A 14,232-nucleotide genomic window follows, 5' to 3' on the forward strand; every position below is an offset into this window, starting at 1 on the left:
AGATGAGATGTAAGTTAATAATAATTTTTAAAAACTTTATCCCCAATCATTTTAGATATAATTTAACAAATATGTATATGGCTGCGGTAGAAATAGTTCATGTGATATAAAAGCAACAGTGTTTCCTTGAAGCATTTTGTTTTTTGTTTTATTTCTTTTTTCAAATCTTTATTGTTGGATGTAAAATGTATTACAGATGTTCCACATTTTTCCCCCATTGACCCCCTCCTCCCCACTCCCGCCCCCCTCCCACCTTTTCCCACACTATTGTCTGTGTCCATTGGTTATGCATATAAGTTCTTTGGTTTATTTCTTCCCACCCCCCAACCCCATTCCCTTTGAGGTTTGTCAGTCTAGCAGTGAATTTGTGCTTCTTAATCCCTTCACCTTTTTCACCCATTCCCCAACCCCTCTCCCAACTGGCAACCAACAAAATGTTCTCTGTATCTATGAGAATGTTTCTGTTCTACCTGTTCATTTTGTTTGTAGATTCCATTGTTGATAGATCTGTATTCATTGCCATTTTGTTTGTTCATACATTTTATCTTTTTCTTCAAAAAGACCCTTCATCATTTCATATAATAACGGTTTGGTAGTGATGAACTCCTTTAACTTTTCCTTGTCTGGGAAAGTTTTTATATGTCCATCGATTCTAAATGACAGCTTTGCAGGATAGAGTAATCTTGGTTGTAGGTTCTTGGTTTTCATCACTCTGAATATTTCTTGCCACTCCCTCTGCCCTGCAAAGTTTCTTTTGAGAAATCAGCTGACAGCCTAATGGGAACTTCCTTGTAGGTAACCAGCTGCCTTTCTCTTGCTGCTTTTAAGATTCTCTCTTTGTCCTGAACCTTTTGCATTTTGATGATGATGTGTCTTGGTGTGGGCCTCTTGGGGTTCATCTTGTTTGGGACTCTGTGCTTCCTGGACTCGTATGTCTGTTTCCTTCACCAGGTTAGGAAAGTTTTCTGCCATTATTGTTTCAAACAGGTTTTCGATTTCTTGTTCTTGCTCTTCTCCTTCTGGCACCCCCAAGATGCGAATGTTGGCACGCTTGAAGTTGTCCCAGAGGCTCCTTAGACTATCCTCATTTTTTTGGATTCTTTTTTCTTTTTGCTGTTCTGATTGGGCATTTTTTGCTTCCTTATATTCCAAATCGATGGTTTGCTCCTTGGATTTACGTACTCTATTATTGAAGCTGTGTAAATTATTCTTTATTTCAGTTAATGCCTCCTTCAATTCTAACTGTGTATCCATGATTTCTAACTGGTCCTTTTTTATGCTCTTGAGGCCCTCCCTAAGTTCACTGAGGTTCTCACTAAGTTCATCGAGCATCCTTATAAGCAGTATTTTGAACTCAGTATCTGTTAGGTTGCTTATCTCCATTTCGCTTAGTCCTTTTATAGGGGTTTTGTCCTGTTCTTTCATTTGGGACCTGTTTCTTTGTCTCCTCATTTTGGCTGCCTCCCTGTGTTTGTTTCAGTGTATTACTTAATGAGAGGTATGGGGCTCGCTGAGACCAGATGCTGCTCGTTTGAAAGAATTTAGGAAAAGCCTGAAGCAGGATCCAAGACTGGCCAATCCTATATGGTTAAGCAAGTGGCAACAGCTTGGGTGGGCTTGAAAGTTGGGTGGGGCGGGCCCTCAGGCAGTCAGCAGGGCGGGGCTACCAGTGTGAGCCAGGTTGCTGGAGTCCCAGATATGGCGACTGTCTGCCGCCCCCGGGAAGGGCTCACCAAAGGAACAAAGGCCTCTGACAGCACGTTTGTCCCTGAGAAAGCCCCCTCTCCAGCCCTCGCTCCAGTGCCAAACAGCTCAGTTCTTCCCTGTGTGTCTCTGGTGCCCCCCGAGCTGCCTCCCCTCCGAGCTTAGAGGGAGAGAGTCCGATAAGTCCGTGCGCGGGCCCTTTAAGGAGCTGCCTGGGGCTCCAGCCGCCTCAGCTTCCCTGAGCCTCAGTTCCCGCTGGTTTTTCCAGCCAGAAGTGATGGGGATTCTCTTCCTGGCCCTGGAACCCTGAGCAGGGCACCTGGTGTGGGACGAGGACCCCTCATTCCTCAGGGAGGACCTTCCCAGCCGAGGTGTCCTCCTGATTTTTATCCGTCACACGTGGGTGTGGGACCAGCCCGTCCCCTCCGCCCTCCTACCAGTCTGGATGTGGCTGCTGCTTTAATTCCGTAGTTGTAGGACTTCCATTCAGCTTGATTTCAGGCGGTTTTGAATGATGGTTGTTCTGTAGTTTAGTTGTAACTTTGATGTGGTTGTGGGAGGACGCGATACCGCGTTTACCTACCCGCCGTCTTGACCGGAAGTCCTCTGTTTTATTTCTTGAATCATTGAAAGCAAGCTCCTTTCTTAACAGGTTCAGAGGTCTACCTCAGGAGAGAACTTATCTGCTGGGGAGACAGTGTGAAACTGCGCTATGGGAGTCAGCCAGAGGACTGCCCTTACCTCTGGGCACACATGAAAGAATACACTGAGATAACTGCAACTTACTTCCAGGGAGTCCGGCTGGACAACTGCCACTCCACGCCGCTGCACGTGGCCGAGGTGCGGAAACAGTCTCGTCAGGGAAGGAAACGCAGCCTTCTCCTGGCCTCCCTTAGAGAGGGCGCAGAGGCCTGCCGCCTGCCGCTCCGGCACCGGCCTGGATTTGCTGCTTGTATTTAAAACTCCCACATGATTGCACAATTCTAACAGCATCTTTTCCGATGGTTATTATGGAATACGGGGCTCTAAAATGTTTGAGTGAATATCTTTATTAGTGTAGGAAAGTAGATCAGATTGTTTCTTCTAATATACATACAACCATATTGCCATATTTTATTAAACTAGTGTTAATATTTATATTAATAATTTAAAAATTCATATGAATTGAAACCTAAAAATAACAATAAAAATTAATATATATCATTAAAATATATTATAATTATAATTTAATCATATCTTAACATTTAATTTTATACAATCTTATATAATTATATTATTAATATTAACTTTATCTTGATTATTGTAATGATTAATGTTATATTAATTAATTCTAATATAATGATATTATATATAACAATTATCATTATTAATTTGTCCTTTTATTTTTAGGTTGCCTTCTATATATGAGTAGCCACTGTGAAGTTGAATAGCTTATTAATTTATCGTGATTATTTAAATGCTAACATGATAGCATATTGAAGTTCGTTTTAGTGTAATTGATTCAGTTTTTTAGTTATGATTTATAAAAATGCAATTGTAAACATAAAGGTTGCCTACTCCTCTTTGGGCTCTTTATAGCAGTGTAAGCCGCCCCAACATTTATGGCTTTATTTTCTACCTAATAAGGCTTTTCAAAAAAATCCTCACCCGAAGTTATTTTTTTCCATTTATCTTCAGATAGAGTGGGAGGGAGGGTGAGAGAGAGAGAGACAGAGAGAAACATCAATGTGAAAGAGACACATCAACTAGTTGCCTCCCACATGACCCAACAAGGGCTGGGGACAACCGAAATTGAGGTACATGCCCTTGACTGGAATTGAACCCATGACTCTTTGGTCCGTGGGCCAATGCTCTAACCGCTGAGCCAAACTGACCAGGGCAACCTAATAAGACTTTGTAAAACACTGATAATTTTCATCCTGTTTGTGAGATCTTTGATAGCTTCCTAGTGATAAGTTAGTCTTCTTTGGAAATGTGTACTTATCTGAAAAATATTATTTTCTGTAATTTTAAAACAGTATTAATGTGTATATTTCCAGTTCTGTGATGAAAAATTGATTTGATTTGGAGGTATTTAGTGAACATCAGTTAAGGTCATGGGACATTGTTTAACTCTCATAAAATGGCAGAGGGTTGTTTTTTTTTTCATGCCTTTAGCAACAACGAAAAAATACATATTCGTAAGATTGTTGTAACATTATGGCAAAACAGAATATTAAAACTTAATTTGCTTAATTTTAAGTTACAAAATGCTCTAGAATCCTACTTGTTCCCTGATAGAATTTCAAGTCTTTTACTAACCTTTGTGCAACGTTTTGTTAAAAATTTTGGAAGCAGTTTGATACCTGGTTAAGAGTGCATCATCATCTGTAGGAACAGCTGTCTGCACTCTAGTCAGTCTGATCTAATCTTTGCAACATCAACATGACTCATTGCAGGGACTTTATCAGGAATGGCTTAGTGCGCTGCCTGGAAATGAGAGGTATTAGAAAGCAAACACACACAAAGCAGGGGAAAGTCTAGCAAGACCTCAGTGTGATGCTTTACATTTTTAACGTGACACTGACGTTTTTCTTTTTTCCCTTTTGTGTCTCTATTATCTTTGCAAAATCTAATCATCCTTTTAACTGTTTCATTCTCTTTCTAAACTCTCTTGTTTATTGTGTATATTGGTCTGTTTTATTTATTTTTTTACACATACACAATTAAATTTATTTGGAAATTCTTCTTGGATTTCCATTTTGTCTGGCTATGTGGCATTTTCCTGTCGGATCCATGCCTAGTCTTGCTTCTCTGCTTCCCTCCCATCTTGTTTTTCTCTCCCTGTTACATTTCTGACTGTGCTTTTTACAGTACATGTTGGATGCTGCTAGGAAATTGCAACCCAATTTATATGTCGTGGCGGAACTGTTCACAGGAAGTGAAGAACTGGACAATATCTTCGTCACTAGACTGGGCATTACCTCCCTAATAAGAGGTAGGCTTATTGAAGTTATCTCCCATCTAAAACTCTAGCTTTTGTTTAAGAGGATTAAAAGGCATCATAGCTCTCTATATAATGTTTAATAGTTTTCAAGACAGTTAATATTCTACACAAAATTTCCTAATATAACTCAGTCTGGTTTTTTTTTTTCAGTAAAAATTTCCACCGTGGGGTAAAATACCTCAGTTTAAATTGAAAGACCAGTGGGATGAATTGATGACTCATTTGGTGGTTGAAATGTTACAAATCTGGTTTTCATCTTGACTAACTAGATACCCGATATCATCTTTAGATTTTATCTAATCAACATCCTAATGAACAGCACATGTTCCCCTTTACCTCCATGAGCCATTAAATTATTGAGTAGACAAATTATTTTGTCACTTAAGCCAGTGGACATTTGCTTAAATGTTTAAAGCAGTTTTATTTATTTATTTTTATTATTTTTATTATTTTTTGTTTGTTTGTTAATCCTTACTCAAGGATGTTCTTCCACTGATCCCTAAAAAGGGTGGAAGGGAGGGAGAAGGAAGGGGGAGAGAGAGAAAGAGAGAAATATCGATGTGAGACACACCAATTGGTTACCTCCTGCACATGCCCTGACCAGGCCTGGGGATTGAACCCTCAACGCGTGGTCCTTGGGCCCGATGCTCCAACCACTGAGCCAAACTGGCCAGGGCAAGTAGTTGTATTTTTTATAATATTTATGTGGTTATGTGGTCTTTTTTTTGAAAGTCAGTCATGATAGGGAATCTAACTTCTTGGACATTAATAATGAAGATTAAAATATTCTGTAATGCTTTCCAGAGGCAATGAGCGCGCATAATAGTCACGAAGAGGGCAGATTAGTTTATCGATACGGAGGTGAGCCTGTGGGGTCCTTTGTTCAGCCCTGTCTGAGGCCTCTGATGCCAGCTATTGCACATGCCCTGTTCATGGACATCACCCATGACAACGAATGTCCTATTGTGGTAAGCGCCTAATCTGTTTCTTGCATTTACATATTTTGCTAAATGTTTTGATCTCTAGTTCTCTAATATTTAGTGGCAGTAATATCCACAGACTTCAAAATAGTGTTATTTAGAAGTTAATAGTGTTAGATTTATAAGTGGTTGTGGTACATAGTGTTTAGAATGCTTTGTTGCTTGTTTCAAAGCAAAGTAATGTATCTTACTGAATGTATTCTGTAATTATCCTTTTACTTCACGATGCTATCTGATGGCACTTTGCATTGGAAAGAAAGTTAACTTTGGGTTTTTGTCTGTTTGATTTCTAGCATCGATCCGCCTACGATGCCCTCCCCAGTTCCACCATTGTCTCTATGGCGTGTTGTGCGAGTGGGAGCACCAGGGGCTATGATGAATTAGTACCGCACCAGGTTTGTTTCCGTGCTGCCTATTAAAACCCACGTGGCCAGCAGCACTGGGCATTTTCACCCAAAGTGCTCATTGTAGGGAAAGTGTATGCACTTCCTAAGTTTTCACCTTGTTCAGATTTCAGTGGTTTCCGAAGAACGGTTCTACACTAAGTGGAACCCTGCAGCATCGCCAGCAAATACAGGCGATGTTAATTTCCAGAGTGGAATTATTGCCGCCAGGCGTGCCATCAACAGACTTCACCAAGAACTTGGGGCCAGCAGTTTTATGCAGGCAAGAAACTAAACTTTCTGAGTTTCTTTCTTAAGGTTCAAGCTCAGAGTAAGTCTTTCCGGTTAGAGCACCGATGTGTCCGCTCTTTCCGTTTCTCAGGTGTATGTGGATCAGGTGGATGAGGACATAGTGGCTGTGACGAGACACTCACCTAGCAGCCATCAGTCAGTTGTGGCTGTGTCTAGAACCGCTTTCAGGAACCCCAAGTCTTCATTCTACAGCAAGGAAGTGCCACAACTGTGCATCCCTGGTAATGTGGTCTGACACGCTGTTGTGATTGTGTATGTCATTATGTTAAATCACACTGTGCTACATTAAGTTGCTGCTGTGTGTCGCATGGGTTACAACACAGCGACCTGTGGATGCAGTTGAGGAAAAGAATTAGAAATCTTGATAATTTATATTTTCACTGCATGGGACCAAACCTAGACAGAGATGTTTCAAGTCTTAATGGTTTCTGAGTGGTGAAAGAGTTTAGTTTTCCTGTTCATACATTTCCTTATTTCCTGATTTGTTTAAAGTGAACATGTATTTCTTTTATACCCAGGAAAATATAGATGTATATTAGTGTGTGTATTTGTATGTGTATGCACTTACAGACACACATATGTACACCCACATTGAAACAGTTTCATAGTTAAGACTTATTATAATCCATCCTCATCCTCCTGCCTAGTCTGTGTCACTCCACTGTTTCAGCCACATAGATATTTCCATTGCTCCCACGTGTCTTACTCCACCTGTATTTTAATTCTTTACATCTTTGACGGACTAGAGTTTCACCAGCTTTGAGAAGTTTCTCTGAGCACTCAGTAGTCTCTCTCTGCTCTGAATATATAGCCATGATAGTCTCTATATCACTTCTTTCATACTTCATCATAAAATACATCCTGAGGTATGTCTTTACTATTGCCTGATTTTTTCCAGATGTGTGTATTTTACTTCCTTCCTTACTATTACATATATTATAGCTTAACCTGCTTCTGTGCACGCAGCAGCTGTCCAAGTCTGTTGACCAAGTGGAGGCCCATAAAAACTGTCATATTATAGACTGGTTGCTAGTTGCTAAACATGCATAACTCCAAATTTTAAAATGTATCAACTTGAATAGTTTTAGGTTAGATGTTCATCAGTTCTTTTAGCTGTTCACTAATGTGTATTCAGTAATAATCTTGTCTGATTGTTGCTTGTGCATAAATATATAGTTATAATAGAGAAAAATTAGTGACATTGTTAATAGAATGAATGCCTTTGGTATGTTCATTTAGTGGAGTATTATTGGCATTTGAAATAAACAAGCAAGAGCTAATGTAGCCAGCCATGTGAACGAATCTAAACAATACAGTCTTGTCCAATACAAAAGCAAGCTGCAGGCATATATATTTGAATCCACTTTAATAAAACTTGGAAATATGGAAATTAATACATGTTGTTTAGGGAAACACATATTTAGTAAAAATGTACAGGATCCAAAAACATCAAACGCAGGCCGTAGTTACCTCTGAAGGGGAGGAAGAGAACACAGGGCTTCAGTAATTATCAAGTCATACTTGATAAGATCTCTTTTCAAATAAAGCTTTGTTAATTAATTTGTGATTTTAAAACAAAAACATTGTGTGAAAACGCATCTTGGGTAGAATCATCTCCTTTCAGACTGTCTTGCTTTTTTTTCTTTTAATTAAGTGACTCTTCATCATTAACTTTCAATGAAATGATTTAAAACCCCTTTATCAATTCCTAATTTAGATGGTTTAACAGGAGGTTTTGTTAAAATTTGTATATATTTCTAGGTAAAATTGAAGAAGTAGTTTTTGAAGCTAGAACTATTGAAAGAAATACAAAACCTTATAAGAAGGATGAGAATTCAATCAATGGAATGCCTAATATCACTGCAGAAATTAGAGAACATATCCAGGTATTTAGTACTCTTATCTTACCACGGTGTTGAACATTTTAAAGACATTCGAATTATTCATTGAATGGTTTCATCTAACTTTTTTCAAGCTTAACGAAAGTAAAATTGTTAAACAAGTTGGAATTACCACAAAGGGACCCAATGAATATATTCAAGAAATAGAATTTGAAAACTTGTCTCCAGGAAGTGTTATTGTATTCAGGTATGGTAGAGTTCAAACTGTGACCTTGCTTATATTGAAAATAGTTTACATTAATTTTAAATAAATTCCTCTTAAAAATGAACCCATTTTCAATTCATGTTTGCAGAGTTAGTCTTAACCCACATGCCCAAGTCGCTGTTGGGATTCTTCGAAATCATCTAACGCAGTTCACTCCTCACTTTAAATCTGGGAGTCTTGTGGTTGACAACTCAGACCCTATATTGAAAGTTCCTTTTGCTTCGTAAGTATGCCTTGTTTCACGGAGATGTGCCACTTTAATGCCTGGAATGACCAGCCTGACTGAAGCAATTTTAAGGTTTCCTTAGAGATGAGAGAATTATCAAGGGGAGTACTACGTGATTTCTAAGCGTAGCTGGGACGATTAATGATCCCTTTTCTGGTCCTTTGATACGTATTTTGAGTTTAAGATAATTAACGTAAAAAGTTCTTGGTGTCCCACACAGGAAAATGTAAAGGAAGGGGAAAACTAAGCCCAAATTAGAAAGATTAAAGAAACAAATTTCTGAGTTAAAGAAGATAGCAATCAAAAGATTTTCCAGCCCAGCCAGTGTGGCTCAGTGGATTGAACGTTGTCCCAGGGACTGAGAGGTCTGGCTTGAATTCCCGGTCAGGGCACATGCCCGGGTTGCGGGCTCCATCCCCAGTGAGGGGCCTGCAGGAGGTAGCCTATTTATGTTTCTCTCTCTCTCTCTCCTTCCCTCTCTCTCTAAAAAAAATCAGTAAATTAAAAAGAAAGATTTTCCAGCATATTTTTAATTAATAAAATTTGGCACTTGATTATTTCTTTGGTTTGGAAGACGTGTTACTTCTGATCGACTTTATAGCATGTTTTATCCTTTATTATTTATAATGTATATAAACAATATTGTTTCTTATGTATATTATAATGATGAGTTGCTAAGACATTTTATGGTTATGATTCAGATTTTCTCAATTTTTATTGACAGCAAGTGAGATGTCAGTGTTTAACCAGTTCTTTTTATTTCTCAGTATTGCCTCTAAGTTAACTCTGGCCGAGCTGAATCAGGTGCTTTATCGCTGTGAATCCGAAGAACGAGAAGATGGTGGAGGGTGCTACGACATTCCAAACTGGTCATCTCTCAAGTATGCGGGTCTTCAAGGTATAAGGAGAGTTCAACTTTTGGGTGTTTTTCAGAGTCATATGGTATCTTTTTAATAAAAATAACAGTGTGGCTGAGAGCCGGACTGCTTGGGTGCAAACTGGCTGTGCCGGCTGCTCACTCACTGCCCTCTGGCAGCTCGTTCCTCTGTGCCCAGCGGCTGCCTCTGTGAACTGTTAATGATATTGTCTAGCATGCAGGCTTTTTTGAGGATTAAAGGAGATAATTCATTGGAATAACAGCATGTGCTGTGTATGCAAAGAAATTCTAATGCTTGTCTTTGAGTTATCATCGAAAGACATGCCTGTATACTTAACTTTGACACTCCATTTAGTTCCAGGTACCTCTTGTTATATTTCAAAACTGTTTCCAAAGTAGGCTTTATTCTTAGATATCGCCACAGGTGCTCTTGCTCTCTCTGAAACATGTTCTGTGATTTCCCTAAATCTTGCCTGAGTATTAATGAATCTATTTTTCAACCCAGAAAGACACAGACATCAGTTTTTCTCCCCAAGATGCTGTGGGGCAGAGAAACCATGCCAGTTCCTTTTGAATATTATAACATTAAATCCAAAATGAACAAGACCCGTCTGAGAAGACAGGACTCTTGTGACAGTAGCCCCCTCCTGTGTGTCCTCGTAACTTGGTTCAGGCCTGTGGTCACACTTCTCTCCGACTACAGGCAGTGCCATCATGGACCATGCAACCCTGTGTCCACACCAAATTATTAGACACCAGCAGCAGCGCGGCCACGGAACACATTGTCTGCGCCAATAACACAGCATGATGTTTCTATGCATTCTCAGGATTAATGTCCGTATTGGCAGAAATAAGACCAAAGAATGACTTGGGGCATCCCTTCTGTGATAATTTGAGATCTGGAGATTGGATGATTGACTACGTCAGTAACCGGCTTATTTCACGGTCAGGAGCCGTTGCGGAGGTAAGCATAGCTATATTGTAGTCCCGACAAACAAGGGCACATGAGAACTGTGTTACCATGGAAGATACAACATTTACATTGTTTGCCAACCTAAAACATTTTCCTTCCTTTTTCATCATCTTTCAGTTCTAATTAATGGATATCTGGTTGATACATTACTAATTAGTAGAGTTGTATGTTTGGATTTGCCTTTTAAAATACACCCAGCCATCTCTGGCTGATTTGGCTCAGCGGTTAGAGCATCGGCCTACTGTCCAGTGAGACCTGGGTTTGGTTCCTGCCAAGGGCATGTACCTTGGGTGCAGTTTGTCCCTGGCCCTGGTTGGGAGGCAGCCACTCGATGTGTCCCTTTCATGTCGATGTCTCTCTCTCTCTCTCTCTTCCTTTCTCTCCCTCCCACTCTATCTGAACAAAAAATGGAAAAATGTCCCCAGGTGAGGATAAAAAAATAAAATAAAATACACCCAGCCAGCTCTGGCCAGTTTTGGCTCAGCGGTTAGAGCATCGGCCCGCAGACCGATGAGTCATGGGTTCAATTCTGGTCAAGGGCATGTACCTCAGCTGCAGTTCATCCCCGGCCCTGGTCAGGGTTGTGCAGGAGGCAACTGGTTAATGTGTCCCTCTCACATTGATGTTTCTCTCTCTTTCTCTCTCTCCCCCTCCCACTCTATCTGAACAAAGATGGAAAAATGTCTTCGTGTGAGGATTAAAAAATAAATAAGTAAATAAAATACACTCATCCACCTGGCCAGTGTGGCTCAGTTGGTTGAGCATCGTCCCATGCCACCAATAGGTCACCGGTTTGATTCTGGTCAGGGCACATGCCTGGTTTGCAGGCCCAGTCCCCAGTAGGGGGCATGCTAGAAGCAGCCGATAGCTGTTTCGCTCTCACATAGATGTTTCTCTCCCTCTCCCTCTCTCTAAAAATTTATTTAAAAAGAAATACACCCAGCCTGTAAATACACCAAATTTACTTTTTAAATTTTGTTTATGACAGGTTGGTAAATGGTTGCAGGCTATGTTCTTCTACCTGAAGCAAATCCCACGGTATCTTATCCCATGTTACTTCGATGCTGTGTTGATTGGTGCCTACACCACTCTTCTGGATACAGCGTGGAAGCAGATGTCAAGGTACCCAACCAAGTCTGAGTAAATCAGCATGCTCACGTAGAAACCACATACAGAGTCTGTTTACATGTGCTCTGAGAACACCAAAACATGCCACATTATCAGAGACTCATAGACCTGAGAACATTTGTCAGTGGATAGTCAGGTTATTAGCTAGCATTCTTTCATATGGAACATACAAAACTGAGCTAACAAAATCGTTTTATAAAGCTAAAAAAGCATGTTGGTGGGAAAACATAATTGTTTTCCCGATTTATTCACTAACTTGTTAAGTTAATGGATATACTATTTAGAACGTACATTTATTTTTCTAATTTTTCATTAATTAAGAGAAAAATATTCAGCTATTATGATGAATGAAACTTGCCTTTAATGGTGAGTTGTCCTGAAAGGAAACCACAGGTTGGAGTGTGCCATATTGGCTTGGGCAGCATTTCTGGGCAGCATTTCAGAAAGAACAACGCTTTCAGCACCACCGTTGCTTCAGTGCAGTCCCCAGACATAAGCCAGCAAGAATGCTGAGCAAAAAGAAAGCAGTTTGAAGATCTAACCAAATTGGAAATGTCTTTCAACTGGTATTGCCATTATTACATGTTTGCACAGAGAGATTACTTGAAGGAAAGAAACCAAGTAAAATAATACTGCTAAAATTTTTGGCACCTAGGGGTATGACATTGTAGTTATGCAACATAAGTTCTAGGGATCTGCTGCACAACAACGCACTGTAAACAACAATATTGTGTTACACACTTACAGATCTTTTAAGGAGGGAGACCCCAAGTGTGCTTGACACGCTAAAAATTTTAAAATAAATAATAAAAATGTTTGTATTTCTACAAATAATACATTGAATCCTGTCACTGTATTGCAGCTTTGTTCAGAATGGGTCTACCTTTGTTAAACACCTTTCACTGGGTTCAGTCCAAATGTGCGGGGTAGGAAAATTCTCCTCTCTGCCACGTCTCTCGCCGTCCCTGGTGGATGTACCGTGCAGGATTAATGAGGTCACAAAAGAAAAGGAGCAGTGCTGTGTGTCTCTAGCAGCAGGTAAGAAAAGTGAGAATGTGTAAGTCAGTATTCAAAGAGCAAAAGCTATGGGTAAATGATTTTTTTAACTGCTTTTTTTTTTAAATGTTTTCTTTTTTATTGATTTGAGAGAGAGAGAGAGAAATATCGATGAGAGAGAAAATCGATTGGCCACCTTCTGCATGCCCCACACTGGGGACTGAGCCCACAACCTGGGCATGTGCCCTGACCAGGAATCGAACCGGTGACCTCTTGGTACATGTGTCAGTGCTTAACCACTGAGCCACACTGGCTAGATGAAATGATCATTTTTTTAAAAACTCATGACATTATCTAAGATTTCATGTTACTGCTTAGCCACATTTCACAATGAATGATCACTTGTAAAAATTATAACCATGCTTGCTATTTAATTATTACTATGCAACAGGCATTTATATTTATGGGGGGTTTTGTTTTCTTTTTTGGTTGTTGTTAATTCTCACCTGAGGATATTTTTCCATTGATTTTTAGATAGAGCAGAAGGGAAGGAGGGAGGGAGGGAGGAAGAGAGAGAGGGAAAGAAAGGAAGGAAGGAAGGAAGGAAGGAAGGAAGGAAGGAAGGAAGGAAGGAAGGAAGGAAAGAAGGAAAGAAGGAAGGAAACATTGATGTGGGAGAGACACATTGATTGGTCACAACCCGACCGGGGCTGAGGATCGAACCTGCAACCCAGGTATGTGCCCTTGACTGGGAATCAAACCCAAGACCCTTTGGTCCAATGCTCTAACCACTGAGCAAAACCAGCCAGGGCTATGTGTATTTTTGCTTTATTATTGTGGCTGGTTAATCCTTTTCTTCTGCATGTTTCTCTATTTTTCGACTCGTTGTTTTGTATTTTTTAAATCAGATTCCATTATATTCTACTTCTTTTCCAATTTTTAAAAATTAACCCAACTTTATAATTACCAAGAAACTATGTAAAGGTCCTGTATAGTTTACAAAACACAAAACATTTGTTAAACATGTTTTGTTTTGTTTTTTTTATCCTCCACCTGAGGACATTTTTCCATTTTTTGTTCAGATAGAGTGGGGGGAGAGAGAGAAAGGAGAAAGAAAGAGAGAGAGAGAGAGAGAGAGAGATCGACGTGAAAGGACACATCGAGTGGCTGCCTTCCGCACGACCCAACCAGGGCCGGGGACATACTGCAACCAAGGTACGTGCCCTTAGCGGGAACCGAACCCGGGTCTCTCTGGACCGCAGGCCGACACTCCAACCGCTGAACCAAACGGCCAGGGCAAACATGTTCTTTTTTAAACATGCTTATGTCATGTGTTTAAGGGCAGTCGAATGCTTTGGCTATTGTTGGCCTTCTTCCCTGCAAGCAGTATTGGCACCTGAACCAAGTAATAAATCTAAGGCAGTGAAATAGACTAAAGCACAGGCTTCTGTTTTCCCCTTGATGTGTTTCAAGCTGTGTCTAAAAAGTACTCAATCTCTGAAGCCATGAAAGTTTGGGATTTTCCAAACTACACTGGAAAAGAGCAAACTGGGGTGGAAGC

The 14,232-nt window shown here is 40.1% G+C and overlaps 1 protein-coding gene across 1 annotated transcript in view; it reads left to right on the plus strand.

The window, feature by feature from the left end:
• Positions 1–14,232, plus strand: part of AGL (amylo-alpha-1, 6-glucosidase, 4-alpha-glucanotransferase) — a 47,290-nt gene that overhangs the window by 17,545 nt on the left and 15,513 nt on the right. The window contains exons 12-24 of the mRNA XM_036272641.1: positions 2,357–2,544; positions 4,558–4,681; positions 5,495–5,658; positions 5,964–6,065; positions 6,181–6,336; positions 6,436–6,586; positions 8,127–8,251; positions 8,341–8,453; positions 8,560–8,694; positions 9,465–9,595; positions 10,402–10,538; positions 11,536–11,669; positions 12,538–12,713. Of these exons, the coding sequence (XP_036128534.1) occupies positions 2,357–2,544; positions 4,558–4,681; positions 5,495–5,658; positions 5,964–6,065; positions 6,181–6,336; positions 6,436–6,586; positions 8,127–8,251; positions 8,341–8,453; positions 8,560–8,694; positions 9,465–9,595; positions 10,402–10,538; positions 11,536–11,669; positions 12,538–12,713 (1,836 nt within the window). The remainder of the gene's footprint in view (positions 1–2,356; positions 2,545–4,557; positions 4,682–5,494; positions 5,659–5,963; positions 6,066–6,180; positions 6,337–6,435; positions 6,587–8,126; positions 8,252–8,340; positions 8,454–8,559; positions 8,695–9,464; positions 9,596–10,401; positions 10,539–11,535; positions 11,670–12,537; positions 12,714–14,232) is intronic.

Source organism: Molossus molossus, unplaced genomic scaffold (genome assembly GCF_014108415.1).
Source record: "Molossus molossus isolate mMolMol1 unplaced genomic scaffold, mMolMol1.p scaffold_m16_p_20, whole genome shotgun sequence".
In the NCBI taxonomy this organism is placed as follows: Eukaryota; Metazoa; Chordata; class Mammalia; order Chiroptera; family Molossidae; genus Molossus; species Molossus molossus.